Source organism: Pagrus pagrus (genome assembly GCF_965226575.1).
Source record: "Pagrus pagrus genome assembly, chromosome: 3".
Taxonomy (NCBI): domain Eukaryota; kingdom Metazoa; phylum Chordata; class Actinopteri; order Spariformes; family Sparidae; genus Pagrus; species Pagrus pagrus.
Window position 1 is genome coordinate 5,537,267 of NC_140187.1, and position 19,085 is coordinate 5,556,351.

At 45.5% G+C, this 19,085-nt stretch overlaps 2 protein-coding genes across 3 annotated transcripts in view; one reads left to right on the top strand and one right to left on the bottom strand.

Moving 5' to 3' along the window:
- Positions 1-120: 120 nt before the first annotated feature.
- The window catches only part of flnba (filamin B a), a 68,813-nt gene continuing 49,848 nt past the window's right edge, over positions 121-19,085 (bottom strand). Inside the window, exons 26-49 of one of the 2 annotated variants that reach the window (XM_084348574.1) lie at positions 18,698-18,871; positions 18,454-18,616; positions 18,208-18,368; positions 17,777-18,068; positions 17,219-17,372; positions 16,946-17,135; positions 16,607-16,854; positions 15,888-15,971; positions 15,090-15,195; positions 11,562-11,702; positions 10,924-11,052; positions 10,598-10,771; positions 10,171-10,329; positions 9,884-10,087; positions 9,265-9,417; positions 8,993-9,115; positions 7,336-7,602; positions 7,053-7,190; positions 6,825-6,940; positions 4,352-4,484; positions 4,032-4,208; positions 3,684-3,902; positions 3,025-3,234; positions 121-2,273 (exon numbers count right to left, since the gene is read on the bottom strand). In XM_084348574.1, coding sequence (XP_084204700.1) covers positions 2,086-2,273; positions 3,025-3,234; positions 3,684-3,902; positions 4,032-4,208; positions 4,352-4,484; positions 6,825-6,940; positions 7,053-7,190; positions 7,336-7,602; positions 8,993-9,115; positions 9,265-9,417; positions 9,884-10,087; positions 10,171-10,329; positions 10,598-10,771; positions 10,924-11,052; positions 11,562-11,702; positions 15,090-15,195; positions 15,888-15,971; positions 16,607-16,854; positions 16,946-17,135; positions 17,219-17,372; positions 17,777-18,068; positions 18,208-18,368; positions 18,454-18,616; positions 18,698-18,871 — 4,103 coding nt within the window. In that variant the 3' untranslated portion in view covers positions 121-2,085. The remainder of the gene's footprint in view (positions 2,274-3,024; positions 3,235-3,683; positions 3,903-4,031; positions 4,209-4,351; positions 4,485-6,824; positions 6,941-7,052; positions 7,191-7,335; positions 7,603-8,992; positions 9,116-9,264; positions 9,418-9,883; positions 10,088-10,170; positions 10,330-10,597; positions 10,772-10,923; positions 11,053-11,561; positions 11,703-15,089; positions 15,196-15,887; positions 15,972-16,606; positions 16,855-16,945; positions 17,136-17,218; positions 17,373-17,776; positions 18,069-18,207; positions 18,369-18,453; positions 18,617-18,697; positions 18,872-19,085) is intronic. The other variant, XM_084348575.1, reaches the window with a different exon arrangement.
- Positions 12,666-14,309, top strand: LOC311254808 (tripartite motif-containing protein 16-like; the record flags this gene model as incomplete). The annotated part of the gene is made up of 1 exon (XM_084348806.1): positions 12,666-14,309. The coding sequence occupies one exon, from the start codon at positions 12,666-12,668 to the stop codon at positions 14,307-14,309; it is 1,644 nt and encodes a 547-aa protein (XP_084204932.1).

Sequence of the window (19,085 nt, forward strand, 5' to 3'; positions counted from 1 at the left end):
TCAGTTATACATCTGGCCCCTGGTTTGTTCCCCGTATTGTTTTTAATTAAGATTTTAGCACAGAACTAATTAAGCTGAATGTCACAGTGATGCTGAAGAGAACAAAAGAGATCCAGTAAATGTCTTTTTAATTCCAGTTGATTTTAATTATCAAATGTACACCATCTCAGGGTTTAATTTCACATTAAAACACCCATTCCCTAATACAAAACGAGAAGTTATTCCCCCCCCCATACAAAAGTCCTCTCATCCCTTAAGTATCAAAAGTAGCAATGATTAGGCAACAACATCCAGGTGAGACAAAGAGATTCATCCAGGTTTCTACAGGATTTACACAAAAAACTCAAATCTGACCTCTAATTTTCCAGCTTTAATGTTTTATTCCAGAGTAACAGTCTGTGTTTTTAATTGTACTTTCGCGGGTCGTGCAGCATCCCGACCGGAGTGGTTTCTGCTCCGACCTGAAGCAGATCAGAGCTGAGCCACAAAGTTAAGAGTCAGATCTGTTCATGTGAAAATGCAGCTGAAGGAACAACAGAAAACAGCGATGAACCCAAAACTCTAGCACACATTTAAGTAGTCTGTTGTACAGTGCAGGAACCAGTAGTGTGAAGGCAGCTTTAAAGGGACAGTTCACCCCAAAATCAATCATCATCATCATTTTCCTCTTTGAGAGATATCAGCTATAGAGATAACTTTTCTTGAATATAATGGAACGAGACAGCTTCAGCAAAATTAATTTGGTAAACTCAACCGCAATGTCTCCTTCTAGAAATCATGATGGTCCACAGACCTTGTTGTGAGAAGTTTCATGAAGAAACTATTTTCTCTTTTAAACATTACTGGCATCCTCCTCAGATGAGCCGGTACGTTGGCTTACTTACATTAACCAGCCCGCCTCTCGTTCATGAGTGGATGCACACTTTCTTCTTAGCGGTGACGCAGAAAGAAAATGTGGATTATCTTGAGTAACCCAGTCATGATTTCTGGAAAGAGACTTTGCCGTTGAGTGGGTTTTTCTTTTTTTTTGGCACTTTGAGCATCTCAAGCAAAGTCTCGAAACTCGGCAACTCACACACCGAAACAATCTAGATGGATAAACAGAACTACAGGTCAGAGGAGGAAAATATGTGTTATGATTTTGTGGTGAACTGTCCCTTTAACGGTCATTAATTCGTTATGGCAACATTATTTTCTCATGGGATTCTGGGAGCTAAGTTTCAAGAGCAAGAAATCAATAAACATCAGTAGTAGCGTACAGTTTGACACTTCCTGTCAGAGCGAGTCTTTAAAGAAACATACTGACAATAAACCAAATACAGACGGTTCCAGTTTTCTGCTTTAAATTGAGATGTTTCGGCATTTTCGTTCAAAGCACGTTTTGTTGAGAAAAGGTCTGCACAGATTTGTCGGCTGGTTCACTGCGGCAGCTGACTGACCAGAGAAAATCAAACCACAAAAGAAACCTCACAGACCTCCAGGTTAAATGTGTCTCTAATCTTTCACGTTGTTCCCGTTCTTTATGTGACCTGAAGCAAAGTGCCGTGTAATCCAGTTATTTTTTCTTTACGTATGCATTTAAAAATGTGTCGTCTCGGTCCAAATCTAGTTTTAACATCGTGGAAACGTGCAGAGACAACCAGCCATCTTTAATTTACCAATCAAGTATAAAAACTATCGTCAAGTGCAAAATTTGTCAGATGATAATTTCAGGGCAGCAAAAATCAACAGATTAGATACTTTTTCCCAATCAGGTCATTTCTTTTTAGCTATTTTATGTACAGCTCCAGCTTTAGGCAAGATATCAGCATCTACCACTTTTTACCACTAAGCCTCCCTGATTCACCGCAGATCTTTAAAAATCTGACTTTTCTCCTTTTTGGCAGATTGAAAAACATTAAAGTTAATTCGATTGTGTCGGGGTAGAAAATCCTTGGACATCTGATTTTAAAACACATCTGAAAACATAATTAGCACACAGAGCTTCGTTAAGCAACTTGTTCATTGGACAGTTATTTGCAGTGCAGCTAATGAGTCCGCTCAAACAGGGATGCAAAATGGTGCAGGAGGAGCGACGACGGTGCATCATGGGACGGTGACTTGGAAGGGGGAGCCTGGGATGTGGTCGTCGCCCCACTTGACCACCAGGATGTAGCTGCCCCGCTCCTTCAGCAGGTAGCTAACGTTGTACTGCAGGTTGCCCATGTGTTTGACCAGAACCTCCTCACAGGGGATCTGAGGGCCGTGCACTCCCACCAGGAGCATATTCTTACCTGGGGACAGGAGAGGAGGAGAACGGTGAGTTAATTATCCCAACATCATTGTTAAAAGAGGTAAAGGATTTAATTTTCACAGTTTCAGCCGTCATAATTTTACTAAAAAAACAACTTGAATGTGTCTTTAGGATGGAGAACTGAGAAGTGTCAACTAGGGCTACAAACTAATAATTATTCTGTCAATTAATCTGATTAATTTCTAAATTAATTGGGAAGTTGTTTGGTCTGTAAAATGTCGATCAGTGTTTCCCCGAAGCCCGAGACGTCGCTTAAATGTCTTGCTTTGTCCACAACCACAAAATATTCAGTTTATCGACACAGAGGAGGAAAGAAACCAGAAAACATTTGAATTATTCCTTCTTTGCTTGAAAAGTTACTCAAGCCGATTATTGGAAATTATCAAATTAGTTTGCTAATGTTTGCTTAATTTAATAGCCAACTAATCTATTAATCGTTGCAGCTCTACTGAATCTGATTCAGTTTCACTGTCAATATAAAAACGATACCTTACTTTGAGAAATATATTCTCAATAAAGCTTTTTATTTTACTTAACAAAAGAAGTCAAAGTTCTCCAAATGTAATCGAAGCCGTACAAAAACTGTAGGTGCATAAAAACATTTTTTTTATCTATCTGATGGAGGTGGAGCCCCATTTATCTGAATGAAGAATCAGTGAACATGGTCGAATCTTTTCATGTACAAGACAGAAAGCATGTTATGAGCTCATCCACCATCATCACATCCTTACCGGCCTTGCTGCAGTCGACAGTGAAGCTGCTCTTCTGGCCCACGAAGGCCTTGCTGAGGCCGGTGCCGCGGCTCACCACCTTGCTGGCGTCGGAGTCGGCCGACCTGGGCATGGCACTCTGTGTGAAGCCGCTGCTGGACGCTCTTACTGCCGGATCCACCGTCAGGGTCGACATTTCGCTGGCGTTGGTCACATTCACCAGCCGAGAGCCTGAGAGAGAGGGGACAAAACTTTTTAGACCTTATTGTAGAAGTTTATAAATCTTTAACAATGCTCCACAGAGCAGGAGAGCAAACAAGAGTAAAAAGAAAAGTGGTAAACAACATTTGTTGGTGTAAATAAGAGAAGTATCTTTAAACTGCATGAGATGAGCTAAAAGCTAAAAGTAAGGCTATTCAGTGGACCCTTGAGTTTCGATTTCTTTGACACTGGCCTTGTACTGGCCTTTTTACAATTTTAGAGAAAATAAAAGTCACTCTTTAATTCACTGTTGATGTTTAAGACAGTTTTACATCTGTTCTGCTTTAAAACTGCACTGAAGCCAGTAGAAATATGAACATCAACCAACATAACAGAGCCATGAATGCTTTACTAACATCTGACTCGCTGTGTACAGGTATAGTGACACCGTACGGATTAGTTTACTTCCACCACTTTACCTGTGACTTTGGCCTTGAAGGGACTGCCACCGATGTGGTTCGGTCCTCCGTATTTGATGCTGATCAGGTAGTTTCCAGGTGCCATGGGAGTGTACTGCACCTTGTAGCCCTCTGGAACCTCCTGGCAGTCCATCTTTACCTTGGACGGACCCTCGATGGTCACGGCCAAGGACCCGGGGCCCGCCTTAGTGTTGTTGATGATGAACTCTGACTGGGTACCTGCAAGATAACAGCACTTTGTGTTGTGGTTGTGGACCTTTAATGGAAATAAATGCTCAATTTGTTTCGTTTTAATAAACAGCAGTGAAGAGGTAAAGAGTCAGGTGAACAGACAGACAGGTAACCCACCTGTCACGCCTCTCTCCAGTCCAGCTCCGTACGCTGAGACCAGGCCAGGCTCTCCGGTCTGTCCTGGTTCCCCGACTCGGACCTGGAAAGGACTTCCTGGGATGTGAGAGCCGTTGAACTTGACGTCGATGTAGTGGACGCCGTTCTCCCTGGGGATGAACCGGACGGCGTACTTGTCTGGAGGACAGGACAGGAGGATTTGTTAACCAACAGTCGTAAAAACAAAAGACTTTTCTCCTTCACAGACGATTTTGCAGATTTTTGTGGCTGCTTCAGACGTCTGTAAGCTGCAATGTGCTGCCTTGAAAACCCACACAGACCTTTCTCCAGCTCAGTGACGACACACTCCTCCAGAGCTCCAGAGGGGCTGTGGACTTTGGCAGCCATCTTGCCCTGCGCTCCGTTCAAGCGCACCGCAAAGGATGCTGGGTGATTCACCTTCAGACCAGACTCCTGACGAGGTCGGACACACACGTTTAATGCACAGGACGGGGACGGACAACAAGGAGGAAAACACAGACGCATATACAAACACACTTCAAGTAGTAGAGCGAAGGGCTAGAAACTAAACGCTATGTTTCTGTTCACAGTTTCTACTCTATTCTATCATTTCTGTTCTATTTCTACCATTTGTCTCCATGTTTTTAATTAACTGTCTTCTACTCTTACCTGAGCTCCTGTCGGTGCAGCTCCAGCAGACAGAGGCCGACGACCACAGTGTTAAAAAGCGTTGACACTGAACTACAGTCTTACAGTGCTACAGTACAGTCTTTAAGGGAGTGATCAACAAATCTGACATGGCTCACAAGATTTTAGATGTAATAATTTCGCGAGCCATTAAATTTACATCAACATTTATGGTAAGGAAGATTGCATATTAGTGCCCTCTGGTGGAGGAACAATGTAAGGCAAAACTTTGACGGTAGTGAATGAAGACAGACAACATTATTTGATGAATCACACATATGATGTTTGTCAATTTAAAAGATAATTTTCCGAGTCAATAAAGTCTCAGTTCGTCACTACTCACTACTGGAATTGTCAGCTTTGTTGCCTAATACCAAAATTTAATCACAGTATCATGTAGGCAATGATACATATTATGATATAGTAAATGTAAATTAATTAAGGAAACTGTTTATTTAGGACAGCTGGTTAGAAAATCGAGTGTCAATAGAGGACAGATCAAGATACTTTGTCACGCTGATGGGACTAGAGATATTAAAAGGGATAAGATGTTCTCCTTTCATGTCCTCCAACTCTAAAACATAATTATAATCAAGGACTGTACTGTAAGACTCGGACTTGACGAACGCATGAGAGCGTTGCAGACTGAACAGAGCAGAAGTTCGTCTACAGCTACAGATGAGAAACAAACTACAGTCTCTAATAGGACAGCGCGAGCTCAGCTGTGACCCGCCTCCGTCTGCTGTAACTAGGCAACCAGGGAGCTGACGATGCTGGTGATGATGAAGATGATGGTGCTGTTAAAAGCCTTTAAATGAAACACAAGAGAAACACCAGCAGTTCCACACCAGACAGAAGAGGGATGACCAGAGCCAGGCAAAACAGTCTGAACAGCTGACATCAGTCGGTATGACGATGTTGGATCGTTGTCTTTTTGTTTGTGAAGCTGACGATTTATCCGACAGAAACATTATGGGGTCCAAAATGGAAAGGCTCCAAACAATCAGTCAATTAATGTAAAAGCTCCTCCTCTTCTACAAGACTGTTAATTGAAGGGTGTTTTTGATTTGGTCGATTAAAACTTGGTCTTTATTTTGGGTTCAGACTTCTGGAATAATCAATGAAATGATAATAAAAATATCAGTTCATCCTTAAGAATGTGTTCAAAAGTGATGACTGAATGATTTCCAGTTTCGACTCTCCATGATGTTTCCTTTTTCACTTCTGTCAGGCCAAAGAGTCAACTTCACTCAGAAACGGTGTGTTTGCCTGGCTGTGGTCACATCCATGAGAGGCCAGTTGCATAAAGAAAACTGAAATTAATTAAAACTGTAACCTGACTGTCTGAAAACTGCAACGGTTCGACTGATATGGGCTATTAAAGGCTGGTATTAGAGCTTCAACGACTGGCGAATGATCGATCAAAATAAGTTGTTAAGTTATTAAGCAAAAATATCAAACATTAATTGTTTCCGGCTTCTTAAATGTGAGAATGTGAGAGAACACACATCAACCTCTCCTCAAAAAGTTCTGCCATTTTTTAAAAGTTCTTCCTCCATCAGCTACACTGCTCCTCATGAAGAAAGCTGTAAGCTTTCAGAAAATGTGCAGAAATGTAGTATTTAGTACAGATAGCAGGCTTCGTATGTGTATCTAACATGGAGCATAAATGAGCTTTAACTTGCAGTCCTCGGCAGTATTGAGCCAGACGTTCAAATTCTTGAAAAATCCAAGTGTTTTCAAAAGTATTGCCTTCTTGTAGCAGTTGAAAAGGTTCTGAAAACGTTTGATGTTGAGTTTAAAACCTTACAAACTGGATTGTAGGTTTTTAAGGTTCAGTCCCGCTCAGTTCGAAGCAGCAGCAGTTAGAAACCTGTCAGTGCTGCGTTGATCAGGGGCCCGAAATCTGATCCCAATCTTAATAAATGTACAGAATCTAAATCTCAAAAACCCAAACCAGTCGAACCATCACGCACAGCTCATCTGTTCTGTACAACAGTGAAAATCTATCTTTGCTCCTAACGTCATATTTTTATGCAACTGTGCCCCAGAGCCCTTGAGCAAGGCAGGGCGGGCTGGGTGTGGAGGTGTCTCCTCATGCCTCACCTGAAGGCCGGTAACAGTGAGGCGTCGAGCGTCGTTCGCTGGAGCAACAACAGGAACAAGGTAGGGGCTGTCGGGTATGTGCTGTTCGTTGAACTTCACCGAAATCTCATAATCACCTGCAGACGAGGAGGCGAGGATGTAAGTCATAGAGTCATGGAGACGCATCAGTGATCATCATCAGGGTTCAGAGTGTGTGTGTGCGTGTGTGTGTGTGTGTGTTTTCTCTACCGGGCTCCTGAGCGATGTACGAGACACCGCAGGATCCGTCTTTGCGGTCGTCGAAGGAGATCTCGGCCCTGCTGGGTCCTTCCACGGCGATGGCCAGACCTCCGGCGCCGGCCTCCCTCGTCCAGATACTGAACTCAGCTGGAACATCATTTATAACAGAACTATGTGTTACAGATCATCGTTTATCAGCTACTTAACGATTTATCCTTGTAGCTCTGATTTGAAGGTTAGGAAACTCAGTGTAAAGTCTCTGTAAGGACACTGTGTGTGTGTGTTTGTGTACCTGGCTCTCCGGCCTGTGCTCCCTCCAGTCCTGGACCTCCTGCTCTCACCTTGGCGGCCCCGCCCTCTCCCAGGGGCCCCACGGTGAACTGGAAGGGGCTGCCAGGCACGTGCACGCCCCTGTACCTCACACTCACGCTGTGCACACCCATCTCTGTGGGCACGAAGCGCACACAGTAGGTGTCTTTACCCGCAGGGACCAGCTCGGCAGGCTGCTTGGATCCAGAGGGGGAGGTGACCTCAGCAGTGACGTCCTGCATGTCGATCGCTGCAAAGACAGTTTCATTTCTTAATGGTGTATTTGTTGACTGAAATGATTTATTATTAACTCTTTATGTTTATTCATTAGCATGTCGTTGGCACAGTCAGTGTATATGTTTGCAAGCGTTAGTTTTTGTTTTGTTTTTTTAGTTCAGGTCTATTTTGTCCAGTGTGAAAATTTGATTTCAGACACAATTAATATATAAGTTGCATGTGCACACAGACCTTCTGCACTATCGCCGCAACAAAGGCTTGTGTGTCATTTCAGCATGCTGCCGTTGCGGTGTTGTTTGGTCTTGTAGCTTTGCTTTGTGTGTTGAAGTGTGACACATTTCTCTTTTGTTTGATGAGTGAAGGATCTGTTTAGTTGTCAGACTGAACACCATCAGACCGACACACTCCTGTCCCACACTGCCAGCTTACACTTTCAAACACACGTCATCTCGCCTCTGTTGCGGCTCTGTTTCTACCTCCACTGGCACACACGCAGCTGTAACCTAATAAGCTTTGCTAACAACCCCACCACTTCTTTCTCTGTAGGACTCTAACACGCACCCTCCGCCCTGGCACCGCCAACCGAGTAGCGGGCATCAACGACCCAAACACCCCTCGCTGCCCTCGACCCTCCCGTAAGCACCAGGCCAGAGAGGCCGGAGATGAGTCGGACGTGCCCAGGGGAGAGGCTCTGATCCTGGGCAACGGAAGACGAACGAGACCCTCGGCCTCTGGACCTCCCAGACCACCAGATGGAGCAATAGGAGCGAGAGGAGGTGTGAGAGAGGAGCTGCCGAGACAAGATCAGGAGGAACCAGGTCACTGGAGGAAGAGGAGGAGGAGAAAGGGGAGGAGGACACAAGGAGAGGAAGTGGAGAGAGGAGGAGGAGAGGAATGATTGGAGACAAAAGGCAGAGGAGGAGAAAATAAAGAGAAGCTGAGGAGTAAAAGAGAGAAGAAGATTAGGAAGAAAGAAAGAAACAAACAAACAAGAATACAGACAAAAAAAGAGAGATTTAAAATAAAAGAACCAAGAAGAAGAAGGCAGGGTGAGACAAAGGCACGGGGGGAAGAAGAGAGACAGAGAAAGAAAAGAAAAGATTAAGAAAGGAAAAAAGTCAGTACTGACAGAGACTACAGTCAGTAGAGCATAAGCAAGAAAATACAGACAGAAAATAAAGAAATGTCAGAACTTCAGACAGGAAACAGTTTTAGAAAAGGAGGAGGAGCTCTGACAGAGCAGGACGTCGTCTCCAGATTGAAGCCCAGTTTGTCCATTGAGGCTTCACGACTTCGGGACCGGCTCACTTTTATCTAAAGACGTTTTTCATCCACGTACACGCACTGCTATCACCTCATTAGCAAGGTAGAAAGCTTGTGTGTGTGTGTGTGTGTGTGTGTACCTGGTATCTTCAGACTGAGGTCACACACACTGCCCACGCTGGCAACGGACGCCGCCCTCTGTCGTCGGGTGATGCTCTCTCGGATTCGACCCTCTCCAGTCACCCGCACTGTGAACGGACTTCCTGTTGACACACACATCTGAAATTATTAGTCTGAAAACACACAAACACACACTCCTTTCTCATTAAAAAAAAACTGTACATATGAATATGCAGCTACGACAATTTTGTTTTTAAAAATCAAATCTGTAATAATTTGGGGTTTTTTCTACCTGGGACGTGTTCCTCAGCGAAGCGGATTGAGACGATGTAGTTTCCTGGTTCAGTAGGACAGTAGATGACTCTACACGTCCCGTCCTCTATGTCTTCTGTCTGGATGTCCACCTTACTGGGACCTTCGATGGCCAGAGCCAGGCCGCCATAACCTGCACACGCACAGATACATAGTTCATATAAAGCCAACACTTATCGTAACACTCATCTTGTCATTCATGTGAATGTCCTCTCAAGTCTGAACAACAACTTGGAAAGTCTTGGAAAAGTTCGGTACACGAGTTGGTGTCATATGACCCTGAAACATGGCGGACGAAAGTAAACATCAGGTTGATGGAAGAAGCTTTTATCAAAGTCACTGTATCGTTTCCTTTGCCCTTCCTTGTCACACAGCTGTCAACATGTAGTTAAAATGCTCTGAGTGATAGGAAAATCGTCATGACGCACATGAACACACCAAAGTCAGAGGAACAACTTCCTAACTCTGAAATGGGACCATGTGAGGAGCACATGAATGCAGCATAATATTACCTATTAGACATTTTAGTCTGGACTTAGCTAAAAAATAACTTTAAATATTTAAACACAGCTGTGGAGTTTGAAGGTCTGCACACTGACCGGCCTCCCGCGTGTCGACCACAAAGCTGGAGTTGTTGAAGGTGGTTCCCTGGACGAGGCCGTCGCCGTGAGCTTTGACTAGGCTGGCGTCGCCGATCTCAGACTGGACGACCATGATGGTGATGGGACTGTTGGGGACATGACGGCCGTTCTTCAGGATGCTGACCTTGTGTTCGCCCACCTCCCGCGGGATGAAGGAGATACCTGGGAGGAGGAAGAGGGAGGGGGTGAGAAGAGGTAGAGATACTGACAATCGCCATGTGTGTATTTATTTGTGTGTGCGTTACCAATGTGGTTGTTGGCCATCCTCTTCAGCAGGCAGGGCTCGTCACGGCCGGATGGCGCCTGGATGCTGGCGGTCAGCAGGCTCAGATCCGTCTCATTAATGTCCAGAGAGAAATCTGCTGCAGAGCCCAGTTTGACCTGAGAGCGGCGCTGGTTGTCCTCTGAAACACACACCAAAGTTAGACAGCACATCACAGACATTACACATTATGTCTGTAAAATCGACCTTTTGATCAGACCCCAAAATGTTTATATTATTGTTTTCTACTGTTTTATGGATATTTTATAATTATACTTTATTGTTTGACAGACTGATGATGTGATCCACATTGAAAGAAAACAAGTTTGAAAGATAGAATGAGAATAAAGCTTCTTTATTAATGATTTGTTTTAGGTTTATTAATCCTTAATAATGTTTGAGTGTCTCACCGGTGATCTTGGCGGTGAACGGGCTGCCGGCGATGTGATCGCTGTTGTATTTGACCAGAATGTTGTAATCTCCGGGCAGCGTCGGCAGGTAGGTGACGCTGCACGTCCCGTCCTTGTTGTCCACGCAGCTGATCTCTGCTTTGGATGGACCCTCGATGGCCAAGTCCAGACCCCCTGGACAGACAGACAGACGGACGGGATGAATTTAAATCAGGATGTTTTCACTGATTTACTAAAAATTACGTTGTCTCAGCTTCTACTGCTGTCAGACGATGTTGTTACCAGACTAACTACCAGCTCTGCTCCTCCTCCTGCAGCTGACGTACCTTCAGAGGCGTCATCTGTGAAGACGGTGAACGAGGCCATCTTGTTGGCGACGCCATAGCTCAGACCAGGACCGTAGGCTGTGACACTGGGACTACTGGCGTGGTTCACATAGAACTGAAGAGGAGATTCTGCAACACACACGCACACACACCAACATCAGTACAACCGAAACATCAACAACAGGTAGAGCTAAGTTTACTTCTGGTCTGGTCTGGACAATTTCATAGCCAAGTAAAGTTCTCAGTATCAGAAATGAAATATTTTAAAGATCTCTGATATGCATCCGCATTTGTTTCTGCTGCAGATCCCCGACACACACTCATACACACCTCCTAATCACAAACATGGACATACTGTAGCAAAGTACACACATTTCCTACTTAGACACAGGCCTAATCACACACCAACACACACACACACACACAACTCCATATTTCATTCCAACTATGACTTCAGTGTCCAAACATCCTGAGATGTTGAGGTTGCTGTGTGGGAGGCTGCAGTTCTCGTTCTGGACACCAGGTGTCCCCCTTTCACCTTTCTAATTCTGATCACAAGTCAGCTCAGTTTGTGTGTGTGTGTGTGTGTGTGTGTGTGTGTGTGTGTGTGTGTGTGTGTGTGTGTGTTGTGTGCTGACCTGGGATGTGTGTGCCGTTGTACTTGATGTGCATCTCGTGCAGGCCGGCCTCAGTAGGAGAGTACTGCACTGTGACCGTCCCGTCCAGGTTGTCTGAGATCAGCGGCTGAGCTGATTTACCTGAAGGCATCAGCACCTCACCTGAGACAGAGTCAGAGAGATGGAGACAGATGTTCATACTGTTTGTATATTTCCATTTGACTTTTCTGTTAAATATTTATGTATTATTAGGTTGATTAATGCTTTGTTTAGTGCATGCTTTGAATGTTAAGACAGACAAAGTGCAAACATGGCGCTCTGTATGAGCTGCACCACTTCTAATTTATATAAAACAGATCAGATGTTTGAAGACAGAGTCTCTACTACGCATTGTAAAAATATTAACAAAGGACATTTTTGACCTGTGACCAACATTTTGACTGCAGTACTTTAATATGAACAATTTTCTTTACAGCTGTCAGCGTAGCTTTAATAACTTTAGATACATTTGTACTTTAAGTTAAGGTATGCATGTATATTGTGTGCACACTACAGTATGTGTGTTTTAGGTTCTTGTTATGTATATGAACAATATAACAAGAATCAAATTAGGTTGAATTATTTTAAAACCATATCTGCGTGCATACAGTTTCTTCTGCGTCCATGAACTCATAAAATTAACTCGTAAACACTTTTATGGATTTTTAAGCCAGTAAAACAAAACTGAACAAAATTAGAGGAAAAGCAGAGAAATATGACGTCATCACTCAAGTCTGAGGAGTCGAGAAGTATCTAACACTGAAACGTCTTCAAAAGGTGGAGCTGGTTTTAACTGAGGCTTCATTGTAAAGATTCACAGAGATTCCTTCCTGGAACAGCTTCATAACCCCTCCCTCGTCTTCCTTCCTGCTCTCAAACACAGCGAGCTCCTCTCTGTCCACATATGTCTTTGTTTCCTCCCCTTCAGATCTACAGTTGAAGATGGGTGTAGCCAACATGTGTTGCACTGCAGGTGCTGACAGGCTGCGTTCCCTGCAGACACACATGTTGTTTGGATCAGAGCTCAAACCAGTTTAGGCTCGAAGGAAGTGAAACTCAAGACGGGTGTTGCCATCGAGCGGTAAAATGGCTCACAAAGGATTTCAGCTGGACCTGAAAACGTTCTCTTGTTCGCTCTGTCTGGATCTACTGAAGGATCCGGTGACTACCGCCTGTGGACACAGCTACTGCATGAACTGTATTCAAAGCTTCTGGGATGAAGAGGACGAGAAGAAAACCCACAGCTGCCCTCAGTGTGGGCAGACCTTCACAACAAGGCCTGTCCTGCTGAGAAGCACCATGTTAGCAGTTTTAGCGGAGGAGCTGAAGAAGACTGGACCCAAAGCTGCTCCTGCTGATATCTGCAAAGCTGGACCTGAAGATGCGGCCTGTGATTTCTGCACTGGGAGGAAACTGAGAGCAATCAAGTCCTGTCCAGTCTCTTATTGTGAGAAACACTGCCAGCCTCATTATGAATCCTCTGCTTTTGAGAAACACAAGCTCCAGGAGAACATCTGCCCTCGTCATGATGAGGTGATGAAGATGTTCTGCCGTACTGATCAGCAGTGTATCTGTTATCTCTGCTCTGATGAAGAACATAAAGGCCACGACACAGTGTCAGCTGCAGCAGAGAGGACTGAGAGGCAGAGAGAGCTGGAGGTGAGGCGACGAAACATCCAGCAGAGAATCCAGGACAGAGAGAAAGACGTGAAGGTGCTTCAACAGGAGGTGGAGGCCATCAATCGCTCTGCTGATGAGGCAGCAGAGGACAGTGAGAGGATCTTCACCGAGCTGATCAGTCTCATGGAGAAAAGACGCTCTGATGTGAAGCAGCAGGTCAGATCCCAGCAGGAAACTGAAGTGAGTCGAGTCAAAGAGCTTCAGGAGAAGCTGGAGCAGGAAATCACTGAGCTGAAGAGGAAAGACGCTGAGCTGAAGAAGCTCTCACACACAGAGGATCACAACCAGTTTCTACACAACTACCCCTCACTGTCAGCACTCAGCGAGTCTACACACTCGTATCTAAATATCCGTCCTCTGAGGTACTTTGAGGACGTGACAGCGGCTGTGTCAGAGGTCAGAGATAAACTACAGGACGTTCTGAGGGAGACGAGGACAAACATCTCACTGACGGTGACTGAAGTGGATGTTTTGCTGCCACAACCGGAGCCAAAGACCAGAGCTGGATTCTTAAAATATGCACGTGAACTAACCCTGGATCCAAACACAGCACACACACGTCTGTTAGTATCTGAAGGGGACAGAAAAGCAACATACATGAGTCAAAAACTGTCTTTTGATGGTCACCCAGACAGATTCACTGAACACTGGGATCAGGTCCTGAGCCGAGAGAGTCTGACTGGACGCTGTTACTGGGAGGTGGAGAGGAGCGGCGGAGGAGTCGGCGTTGCAGTCGCATTCAAGAATATCAGCCGAGCAGGAAGCTCGAATGAATGTGGATTTGGATTCAATGACAAATCGTGGGTGTTGTATTTTGACAAAACTAGTTTTCATTATTATTACAACAACATCAAAACTTCCTTCTCAGGTCCTCAGCCCTCCAGAGTTGGAGTGTACCTGGATCACAGCGCAGGTATTCTGTCCTCCTACAACGTGTCTGAAACCGTGACTCTCCTCCACAGAGTCCACACCACATTCACTCAGCCTCTCTATGCTGGACTCAGTCTATATTTTATCGGAGACACTGCTGAGTTCTGTAAACTCACGTAGACAGAAGTGAGTTAAAACGCACAGTATGTCATTTCTCAATCCAAACGAAGCAAAAGACGAAAGAGGAGAGCAGCGTGGGCTCATGGGAATCGTCATCTTCATTGTTTAACAACCACCACCGCTGATGAAAATCTTTCTGACATGTATCAGGCAGAAATGTTCACAGATGGACAGTTTTTAAGTTGTCACTGCACAGAGATAGAAACTGGAAAAATGATAAGACCTAGTCGTGGCCTCAAGATGACTTTCTGTATTGTAACCCAATATATTGATTTTCAAGAAGCTGAAAGATGGTGTTTGTGTCTGTGTAGCTCCATGTGCTGTTTCTTATTTTAATTACAGAAGACAATCTACATTTTATATATTATTTATTAACTTCTAAGACTTTGATATTCACCTCTACTACAATGAGCCTCTGCTGTGCCATAGCATCTTTACAACATACAGAACTAATATGGCAAGATACTGCAGTACCACACTTATAATACACTGCACCAAATACTAATGCCACATTAACTACAACAGCAACTCGAGGCACCTTCTCCAGACCTGGATCTTATGCCAGGTGCAGCCAGAAGACCTTCACCTGATGACCTGAGAGGTCTGATCGGGTTATAATCAGTGGCCATTAAGTGCATTTATGATGTTTTTTCTGAGAGTCAGTTTGAGATATGACTGCGCTACATTTTTGATATTTTTACAATGATAACAATGTTCTGGTGGTTTTTGTTTTTTGCTTTACTAAATTGAAAACAGCATCTGAAATGGTCGGCTCCTCACCGGTGATCTCTCCCTTCCTGAAGGAGAACGGTATCACCATGTCGAACGGTCTGAAGCCGCTTCCATTGACGCTGCTGCTGATCGGCTTGTAGTTGTCGGTCGTCACCTGGAGAGGACAGACAGAGACAGGCAGAGTTTAACGAGTCTGTTCAACACTAAAAACAACTTCCTGTCCGCCTCAGCGACCTGCATAAGAAACATGCTGCTGCTGCTGCTGCTGCATCCCAGCCCCGCCCACACAGAGGCATCCTGGGAGGTGTAGTGCGATGGAGCAGGAAGGAGGAGGAGGAGGAGGAGGAGGAGGAAGAAGATGATGAGGTGATTCTGTGATGCAGCCGCAGCGATGAAGAGTGCACACCCGTAACCATAGCAACACCTTCTGCAACAGGTCTCACGAACGCCTGTTTTTTTGATTTGATTTTTTTTCATTCACGATGTTGCGATGTTTTTGCTGCGATCTCATTGGCCGAGAGAAAAAGAGAAGCGATGACATGGAGGAGGCAAAGCGGTCGAGCGAGTACATTTTAGAATGGAGGGAGAGAGAGAGAGAGGTTGAGTTTTTAACCAGCGGCCATTCATCTGCAAGAGAGAGGAGCAGTGTGTGTGTGTGTGTGTGCGTGTGTGTGTGTGTGCCTGCGTGTGCCTATCATGTTATGTTAAAGGCTAATTTCACCAAAACCACAATCACATACGTGCCGTGTTCAAATTAATGTGTGTATACAGGAGCATGTAAGCTTGTGTGTGTTATTTTTGAATGTGTGTGTGTGTGTGTGTGTGTGTGTGTCCATTTGAGGGTACCCAGGGCTGGAAGCCAGCTCCGGGGGCTGCGGCCTGCTGCTGTGAAGACTTCTGCGCTTGCACCATGGGTACCTCATCAGTAGCCTGAAGACACGACAGTAAGGGTTAACATCTGACCTCACACACACACACACACACACACACACACACACACACACACACACACACACACACACACACACACACACACACACACACACACACACACACACACACACACACACACACACACACACACACACACACACACACACACACACACACACACACGTTTCGATGCTGACACACACGCTGTGGCCTTGTGGGTAAATCCTGGTCTGTAACCTGAAGACATGAATGAGGTCAACAGTTCATAGGCAACAAACTTAATCGACGACTTACACCTGCAGTTACTGATTTATGGACACTGTTCTGCACTTTAAAAGGGACAGTTCACCCCAAAATGCATATTTTCCCTTTTATCTGTAGTTCTATTTATCCATCTAGACTGTTTTGGTGTGAGTCTTGGAGATGTTGTAGAGATGTCTGCATTCTCGTAAGGACCAGTCAATTACAGTCGAGCTGTAATAACGTTAAATCCAGTCACATCTCCATCTGTCTCCATGTCTTTGCTCTTCTAAGCTGCAACAGATGTGGTCATCTTACATGAACCCATTTTGGATCCCTCATCAGAGTGTAATAAACCCCAGATTAAACACCATTCTGCATCCCTCCCTCACCATGACTTTGAAGGGACTGCGTGGGATGTTTTCCCCTCCGAAGCGGACGTAGATGACGTAGTTCCCGGGTGCCGGCGCGGTGTAGAAAATGTCGAAGGTGCCGTCCTCGTTCTCCAGCACCTCGGCCTCCACCTCGCTGCCGTCGGGCTGAACCACCACGCAGCTCACCTTCCCCTTCCCAGCACCCTTAGCGTTCACCACCAGGCCCAGCTCCTCGCCAATGGCCACCGTGGGACCCACACCTGGACCTGAGAGGAGGACATTTTATTTGTTTTTTTCCCCCCTCGTTGTTTAAATGTTTTCTAAATGTTTTTCATGTGTTCCTTAGTTGTTACGTACCGGTGACGGTGCACTTGCTGGCGTCTCCGGATGCCGAGGCGCGGACTCTATAAGGTGAGGCAGGGATGTCGTCACCGCCGTACTTTATGACGATGGTGTACCGGCCTGTGCGGTCGGGAATATAAGACACCCGGTAGGTACCGTCCCCGTTGTCATGGATACTGGCCTGCTTAGGTTTACCATCCTGGTCCTGAAGTGGAAGGAGGACAGACAGTTTAGGCGTGATGTCTTCTTTCGTTGGTGTGTATTATTATGTGTGTGTGTGTTACGTACAGTGATGAGCACGCTCAGCTGGCCCTGGCCGGCGTCCTTGGCGTCAATGTTGAACTCTACAGGGAAGCTGGCAGGGACGCCACTGGTTAGCCCGGGGCCGCTGGCTCGCACTTTACTGGCATCGTGAGTCGGCAGAACTCGAAACTTGAAGGGACTGAAGAGACCACAGACACACTTAAAACAGATGCTTTTGGCTTTTGGTTTTAAATGCACATTACTGACTACATATTTTACTCCCCCACAATAGTTTGAATTAAAAAAAAAAAAAAGTCCAAGTGAAACAAAGTCCTGTAAAGAAAAGCTCAGTCTGTGAGGATCATTATGCTACAATACAACAAAGAACTGTTGAGGCAACTTCTGCTGTACGGCTAAAAAAAAATAACTTTGCTTTCTCACAAATATCACAGATCTGGTTTTGTCTTTAAGGGGAGACACTACTGATGAAGAAGGGTGAAAGAAGACATGTTGTGGAAGCAAAACAGCCCAAAATCTCAAAATTGACCAGTGCGTGAAAAAACCCTCATGTTTGTACTTCTACACTGCAGTACTGCTCTGTACCTGCGGGGGACGTCCTCCTCTGCATACTTGATGGCCACAGAGTACGGTCCTTCCTTAGACGGAGTGTAGGACACCGTGTGAGTCCCGTCCCCGTTGTCCGTCACCTCAACGGGCTCTGCGACACCTTTGGGACCGGTGACAGCCACGGCCAGCGGGGCCACACCCGCCTTCCTGCAGTCCACCGTGAAGGATTGTGGGATATTGGCCCTGACCCCTGACCCCACGCCAGGACCAGACACTTTGACCTTACTGGTGTCCACCACGTCCTGCACTGGGACCTTAAATGGACTTCCTGGAAAGAGCAAGAAGGGGAAATGTTGGAGTGAGTCACAAAAACAAAGGAAATAAACAGAATTTAGTTTTTAGAGAGCCAACAAAGGACAGATGAACTTTTTTGAGCTAATTAGAAAACTAATTATTAATGATCTCACCGGGGATGTGTTCTCCTCCGTAGGTGATGTTGACGTCGTACAGGCCGGGGGTGTAGGGAACGTACTCCACGCTGCAGCTGCCGTCTTTGTTGTCTTTGCAGGACATCTTTGACTCCGATGGACCCTCCACAGTGATGCCCAGACCACCAATACCTGCCCCTCTGGTAAAGGAACAACACACCCAAAATCAGCACGAGACTTTTTCACTCATCAAAACAATCTCTGCCCTTTTGTCACCAACAGTACCTGGTGACGATGTTGAAGTTGTTGGGCTTGTCAGTCAGGGCTTTCTGGAGCCCGGGGCCAGTAGCCACGACCCTGCTGGGGTCACATCCCTCCGTCACAGAAACCCTGAACGGACTCTTGGGAACCGGTGTGTTGTCATACAGAACCTGGACGTTGTGGACGCCTGAAATACACACCAAGCAGCTGATGGATGTAGATCACAGTAGACGAGTTTGGTTCTCTTTATGTTAAGTATGTGTCTTACCGTTCTCGAATGGAGTGTACTCGACGTTGTAGGTCCCGTCGGTGTTGTCGGTGACCAGACAGTCTGTCAGCGCTCCAGACGGGTTCCTGACCTCCGCCTTCACGTGGTCTCCTCCTCGCTTGGTCAGAGGACGGGCGTCGACCGTGAAGTCTGTGGTGGCTTCTCTGAAAACAGCTGGAGGAGAGAGAGCGTTTGTTTAAAAAGAGACACTCTGCAGTTAGTTGGCTTTTTGTTGTGTGATGTCTTCTGCGGCTCTGACATTTGATCCATACGATGTAGGATTTCTGTAATGTCATCTAGGTTGCTTCGACTTCAGTTTGGAAACCACAGATTCATAACAGAAATCATGCACTGCAGCTGGACAGATGGCCCTTGCATAAAAGAGTGC